Source organism: Haematobia irritans, chromosome 2 (assembly GCF_050003625.1).
Source record: "Haematobia irritans isolate KBUSLIRL chromosome 2, ASM5000362v1, whole genome shotgun sequence".
Taxonomy (NCBI): Eukaryota; Metazoa; Arthropoda; class Insecta; order Diptera; family Muscidae; genus Haematobia; species Haematobia irritans.
The window spans coordinates 128,331,906-128,339,251 of record NC_134398.1 but is presented as its reverse complement, the minus strand read 5'-3'; the positions used below and the strand labels follow the sequence as shown (position 1 = coordinate 128,339,251).

Sequence of the window (7,346 nt, the reverse complement as noted above, 5' to 3'; positions counted from 1 at the left end):
GAATAAAATAATAAAATTACAGTAGTCAACGAAAGAGAAAGACACTCAGAACAAAACTTCAGAATAATCCTTGGGATTCTATCAAGATTTACACTAGTAAAAGCCTAATTGATTTGTTTAATTGAGCAAAATTATATACGAAAATTGATTCAATACTAATAAGCTGAGTAACAGACTAGATTTACTACAACCATGAGTGGTTGAGTTGATGTTTTTTCACTATAGCACTTCTACACGGGTGAAGTGCCACTGGGGCTTTCTTCAATATTGAATTTAATGGGAACCACCGCAATGCAATGGTAAGCATGACCTCCTTGCATACAAAGAGTCATGGCTCCAAGTCCAGTTTCCACAACATAGTTTCTCAGTGGTGAATTATCCCCTCTTAGTAATGCTGGTAACATTACTGGGTGGTTCAAAAACTCTCTAAGTGCTTCCACCGCTATATGAAACGCCGTTCGGACGCAGGTCCCTAGCCATTTAGATAAACGGTACTCAGTGGTATTACAAAAAGCTGAGTAGTCCAAGTAAGTCTGAAATTACTCGCTGTCACTATACCTAATATCCAGAGGCATCGATAGTCATGAAATTAAGCCAAAAGCAAAATGTATATACAATTCATTATGCCCAAATCAAGACATAGAATACAATATGGTTTCCTAAAAAATATAAATTTTATTTGACTCAGCCTCCTCTCATTGGAGAAGCATTTTAAATTAGTTGGTGCAATTTATTATATACATGTTTTTATACCTACAACTAAATTATTGTTTTGATGTTCAGTTAATATCTATATTTGGTTGAGTAATCTTTGGGTGACACCACCAAACCTCGTCCTTTACGTGCTCCTCTATACACAGTTTCCACAATGTCAATCATTTCTTGTTTATCTTCCAATGGCCAGTTGATTTTATTGTTGTTACCAGTACCCAGATCAATCATAATGTGCTTATTACGAAAAAAGAACATCACCGTACATGGATCGTATAATTCATACATTTTGTTGAAATCAGGAACTTCGGTTATGTCCACCAAATATATGACTGCGAAATTTTTCACTTTCTCTGCTATGCTGTACATAACTTCATCCATTTTCATACAGGCTGGATCCCAATCGTGGCCAAAGCGAATTACCTACAAGATATAAACAAATAAAATTACCCAATGGAAACATCGAGATTATGCTTATGGTAATGAAGGACATACCACAACTCTATCCTCTTCCGAAAGTATGGCCTGATCCACTTGCCATCCATTGTGTAAATGTGGGAGCATATAAGACATGATGGATGTTTATTTGTTGTTATTTTCGATGGGAAATTGTTTAAAAAAATCCAGATTCTGCTGACTATCAACAAACGTTTACGGGTGGTACGTCGTGGAAATGGTGAATTTGACGTATGTAAACATATTTTAAGTAACAATTCCCAATAGCAGCTAAACAACGTGTAAAAACGCCTCTGAAACACCAATTCACAATTAAGTGTAAAAACGACACGGCGTTGAAATCAACGATGAAGATTTATTGTACAAACACTATACCAAATGTAGGTAAGTACTATGTTCGCTTTTCGCGTTGAAATTTTCGTGGTTACTTTATTACCAAAGAAGATATTTTCAAGCAAGAAAAAAGCCAAAATAAGCGCTTTGAATATGCCCATAAAACTGAAATATATGCATTAAATTTAAGCAAAATAAAAGTTTTTCAAATTCGTGTAATATAGATTTTTTTATTTAATTCAAATTGTCATCGTTTTTACTATTACAATAAATTATTAGATGGTGTTTCAAGTTGTCAAAAGATTTTTTTTTCCTTTTTTCTGTCAATATACTTCCATATGATGAAAAACTTCTTTCAACGTCTGCAGACGATACGGGGCAGTATGAAAAAAATTTCATACGAACGTTTCTTGTCACATGGATCCTTGGAATCTATACCAAAACGTAAAATTTGATTAATTTCTTTAAGAGGTTCGTACCCCTTATTTCTTCGGATAATGGCATTGAGTTTTAAAGAGTAATCTTTGTTTTCCAAAGAAGATACAGAAGCTCGAATTTCTTCTACAATATCAATAGATTATTTAAGCTCTAATCCTCGAGTTTCAAATTTTACAATTGCGTTCGTCAGGCTAGAAAAATTTTGCTTTATGTAAGCGAGATCAGAAACCAAACAGCCTGAGCAAAGATAATTGAGAAGAAGATACAGTCTTGTCATAGCAAAACTGAAGCACCAGAGGACTCTGCCAACAAAATATCATAAAGTTTGCGTCGACGTGTCTCTCAAATGTACTGCCATTTGCGTCGGAAAATACATAACATTTGTGTTTTTCATAAATTTCTGAATAAAACCCACAAAAGCAATACCAAAACGATTATAAATTAAAATAAAACGTATGTGTATTTTAAAGCGAATATTCATTATGGTTTCATGCAAGGCCGTATTCAGCGGGGGGGGGGGGGGGGGGGGGGGGGATGAGGGGGATCAAACCCCCCCCGAAATGAATGAATATTTTTATATAAATAAATATATATTTTTAGCTGCATAGAAAAATCTTATCGAAGATGTTGAAGGAAAGCTGAAGGTTTTATTGTGAAGACGCTTACCTATAAAACTTGCACAAATCCTAGAATACTAGTTGAAAAGCCCGTCAAACGACGGTCGAAAAAAAACAAATTGTTTTTATTCTCGCACCACAAATTTCATTTTTGCTTTTTATGTGTGTTTGTTGTTCTTTTTGTGAACATGACTCGCTTTGTTTGGCCATAGCAACAACAAGAAAACAGCCAAACACACATGTGTAAATGAAATGGCGCAAAACCTGCGAAAAGAACCTGCCTAATTCAGCGATGGAAGCACTTGGAGAGTGCAATAAAGAGATATTTCCAAACGTGCATATTCTTTTAAAAATTTTGGTCACTTTGCCAGTAACTCAGGGATGGAAAATACAATTTTTAAGAAAGTACAAAAAAGGTATTTTTTGAGCGGAAAGGTACTTTTTACTAAATTTCAACAAAAATTTCACTGGAAGATTATTGTCAAGAGACTGAATTTTGAAGAAAATAAAATTTTGACAAAATATTCTATATAAATAAAATTTTGCTAAAATTTTCTATAGCCGGCTATCATACAAAAACCTTTTTTTCGGAAGGTTCAAGTGTGGTTCATTGTTGGGTTTAATGAACTGCCTGAATTTATTCTTATAATTGGTTGATAGTTTTGCTGCAAGTAGGGGATGCTGATGAGGAATGTGGTAATTCCGAAACGTGCGTCCATCCAACCATCTTGCAGTCTATAGGGCTTTGCCCAAATAAATTTGACAAACATTCTTTCCTCTGTTGGTTAAGCTACACTTGTAGTTTAGTCAATGTATGGTTTTAAGCAGCAATAAAAAACAACAACAAAGCTTAAAGAACAATAACAAAACAAAACGAAGGGAAATAAAATTTTGCAAAAAAAATTCTATAGAAAAAAAATGTTGCAAAATTTTTTCTATAGAAATAAAATTTTGCAAAAATTTCCTATAGAAATAACATTTTTACAAAATTTTCAATTGAAATAAAATTTTGACAAAATTATCTATAAAAATAAAATTTTGCAAAAATTCTATATAGAAATAAAATTTAGACAACATTTTCTACCGAAATAAAAAAATTGATAATATAGAATCGCATTCTTTTTTCGACTAAAACATTCTCGAAGTTCAATACAATCCTGTTTTTGACTATATCTTTTACAAAATCGAGATTATCTTCCCACATGAACATGTCTGTTTTGCCATATTTGTAAAAGACTATTAGCAAATAAGGTTGATAAAGACTTTCTCAAAATATTAAAATATTTTGTCAAAGCTATTGTACCATAAATCTGATATCGACTCAAAAATGTCTACACAAAAGGTACTAAATCATTCGCGGGGGTACTACGGTACTGACCGGGGTGAAAAAGTATTGAAAACATTAACGTCGGTTCATCGCCGAATAAATGTGCCGACTGAAGAAGTCATTGATTTATTTGCTGCCCAAAAAGCCCGTCGGCTCATTAATAATGTAAAAATATTGTATACATACCTATGCATAAATAAATTTTTCTACACATAAGATTATATGAATATTTTTTTAAGTTGAACCCCCCCGAATTAAAATCCTGGCTACGGCCTTGGTTTCATGTGAATATTGCCGTTTTAAATTTATTTCTGGGCAGAGCTGCTTTGGAAAAAATTGACAAATAAAACAATTTTTTTCTCATAGCCCTCTACACCTTGACATTTGTTTTCTCTTTATAAGAGCACAATGCTTAATCTTGTTATACTCATTTTTCTTTGGCCTGACCCAATAAACACAAATGTTTGAAAAATACTAAAATTCAATAATTTTTCAATCATTTTTTCAAAGGATTAGGGTAATATTCAAGTTGAGAAATTGTTGAGAAAATCGCGTTCTCAACAAAAAACAGACATTACCCTCAACTGTAAAATTCAACACAATAGCAATAATTTCTCAATTGTAATCCTCAAATTGAAATGCATCGCTACTCAATAATTTCTCAAACAGTTTTCAATGTGAGAAAAATAAAAAATTACCATTGTTGCGAATACATTCAAACCACAATTTGTATGAAAGTCAATCCTAGTTCTAACTGAAAGTCAATACTAAATTTCTAGGGATTTTGTAAATTTTATTATTTTTTTCGTTAACAAATATAATAATCTTAAAAATAACATTAATAATATATAAAAATAATAATATAATACCAATCAAAATGTAATTATCTTATTAAACGTATTAATAAATAAAACTATGAATACAACTTTAAATATCTTAAACATTTTTACATGTATAATTCCATTTCCTCCATAATGTTGGTGTCATTAATATGCTGGCATTTGAAATAATTACTATCGAGGAACTTGCTGGCTTGTGTGTTAGAATAGATTCCAGCAAGAGGAAATCACAAAATATCAAACTGATGACGGGATGTAAATTGATGTAATGCACATTTTCATCCAGAAGTTCTTGATTTAGGAATTGTTGCACTTTGGTTTAATTGATTGCACTATGTAAGTTTTCTGAAAACTTTTCTTTGTTGTTCCCTTCATCGGTTTTTCATCGGCCAACATCTTCCAAGAATATACCATCCAATGATTTTAGTTTTCTGCAAAACAATCGAGTTTTGTGATTTCCATTATGTTTTCATTTCACTTTTTATTTTGACTTACCAATTTGTATTTCTTCCAACTGACCACGTACTTCGTGATTTCCTCAAGAACGTTGGTGTTACAAAATTGTTGTTATTAAAATACTGGCAATTTTCAGGAACTTGATGTCCAGATAATTGGAATAAATTTCCAGCAATTTCAATTCACAAAATAACAAATTAAACCGATGATGCGATATAAATTAAACTATATCACATCGATAGTTTAATTTATATCGCATCATCGGTTTAATTTGTTATTTTGTGAATTGCGAATTATCATCCAGTAGTTGTTGATATGGAAAAGCATAAATACCAAGTTTTTTTGGTTGCACTTTGATTTATGGAAACTTTCTCTTCTCGATAAACCACTACCATTTTTCATCGGCCAGCCTCTTAATGTGTCCAAGAATCAGCATCCAAATATTTTAGTTGTCTGCAAAGAGATTTGAGTTTAGTGACTTCCTTAAAGTTTTAATTTCGTGTTTTAGTTTTACTTACCAATTATTATAAGCAATTTCAATTGATTATTAAAAAATGTCCACATTTTTGTATTTCTTCCATGAACTTTGTTGTCCAAAGTAGTATTGAAAACCATGTGGTTTTTTCGTTGCATTTCAGGGTAGTGTTTTGTCAAAGTTTTCTCCAATTATCTTCAACACATTTTCAAAGTTTTCGTCAACATTTTGCCAAATTGGTTGTAATTCGCAAACAATTTGAAGATGAATTGAAGATGAGCTTTTTCAAGTCAAGTTGAATTTATTTTGAAAATGATATTTACCCTCAAACTGAAGAGGTGTTGCATTTGAAAAACGCTCATCCTGTGTTTATTGGGGAGTGTTAAAAATCGTTGCCAGATTTTTTTGTTTTCTATATTAGTACAATTTTTGTAGAAAATTTGGACATGTTTCCTTTCATTTTTGGAAAACCCAAATATATGCTTTTATAAGCAAGAAAGTGCAAAGTGTGCGTTAACGTGCCAAATATGCAGAATGCATATGCAATATGCATTTTCAAGCGTATATCTTCTCTGTTTATTACAACAGCTCAATACAAAGCAGATAAATTGACTCAATTGATGCGCAGTTTCTTGTCCCTCTAGATTTCGACAAGACGTTACAGGTATAAGTTTGTTATCAATTATAATTTAGATTATTTGAAGAAAAGTAATCGCGAAAATAAAGTGGTTTTCAACTCGAAAACCCACCTTATCGCAGCAAACTGTTATTGACAAAATTATGTTGTAGTCATGGTTTAAAATTGCAGACTAATAATCATTTCCAATATGCGTTGGTGACTACGACTGTGGAATGATTCGAGAAAAACAAGAAAATGAAATAAATGTGCACAAAATGATTGCGTTTGCAATGACAACGACTTCGGCACACATCCCAATAAACACAAAAATGCTAAATATCAAAAAATTTTCAAACATTTTTCAAGGATTAGGGTAATATTCAATTTGAGAAATTGTTGAGAAAATCGCGTTCTCAACAAAAAACCGACATTACCCTCAAAAGTAAAATTCAACACATTAGCAATAATTTCTCAAACAATTTTCGATGCGAGTCGAATTAAAAATTAACACAAGGACTGTTTTCTTTTAGCACTGGATACCCTAAGCCGTGAAGGACTAAAAGAAAACAGAGTACTCGTTTATCCAGGACATCTCCAAAAATATGCAACACTGCCATCAGCTGTTCAAAAACAATCACAGAAAAAAGTGAAATCTTGCATTTTTAATGTATGAAATGCTTCAATTAGTAATAAATATTTACTGCTGCGATTATTTATGACATTATACCACTTTGAATTTCATGTTTTTCGATAAATTAGTCACAATAAAGTGCTACTGTGAATCGATGAAGCGTCACCCCAATAAACACAGGATGAGCGTTTTTCAAATACAACAACTTTTCAGTTTGAGGGTAAATATAATTTCCAACATAAATTCAACTTGACTTGAAATAGCTCATCTTCAATACATCTTCAAATTGTTTGCGAATTACTTCCAATTTGCCAAAATGTTGACGAAATCTTTGAAAAGGTGTTGAAGATAATATGAGAAAACTTTGACGAAACACTACCCTAAAATGCAACGAAAAAACCATGTGGTTTTCAATACTTATTTGTGCAACGAAGTTCGTGGTCA

General features: G+C 32.0%; 1 protein-coding gene and 1 long non-coding RNA gene across 2 annotated transcripts; both read right to left on the bottom strand.

The window, feature by feature from the left end:
• Positions 1 to 655: 655 nt before the first annotated feature.
• Dim1 (thioredoxin-like protein Dim1) lies at positions 656 to 1,402 on the bottom strand. Its single transcript, XM_075296136.1, has 2 exons — positions 1,207 to 1,402; positions 656 to 1,134 (listed from the first exon to the last, which is right to left on the bottom strand). The coding sequence occupies exons 1-2, from the start codon at positions 1,282 to 1,284 to the stop codon at positions 784 to 786; spliced, it is 429 nt and encodes a 142-aa protein (XP_075152251.1). The 5' UTR covers positions 1,285 to 1,402; the 3' UTR covers positions 656 to 783.
• Positions 1,403 to 4,654: 3,252 nt separating this feature from the next.
• On the bottom strand, positions 4,655 to 6,008 carry LOC142223997 (uncharacterized). The gene is made up of 3 exons (XR_012718993.1): positions 5,696 to 6,008; positions 5,217 to 5,630; positions 4,655 to 5,152 (listed from the first exon to the last, which is right to left on the bottom strand). It is a non-coding gene; the product is annotated as an uncharacterized LOC142223997 (long non-coding RNA).
• Between the last annotated feature and the right edge of the window lie 1,338 nt (positions 6,009 to 7,346).

Coding starts and splice junctions, on each gene's coding strand:
- Dim1 (XM_075296136.1), bottom strand. CDS start 1,284: ATGTCTTATATGCTCCCACATTTACACAATGGATGGCAAGTGGATCAG. Junction 1,135..1,206: donor CGGAAGAGGATAGAGTTGTG/GTATGTCCTTCA, acceptor TATATCTTGTAG/GTAATTCGCTTTGGCCACGA.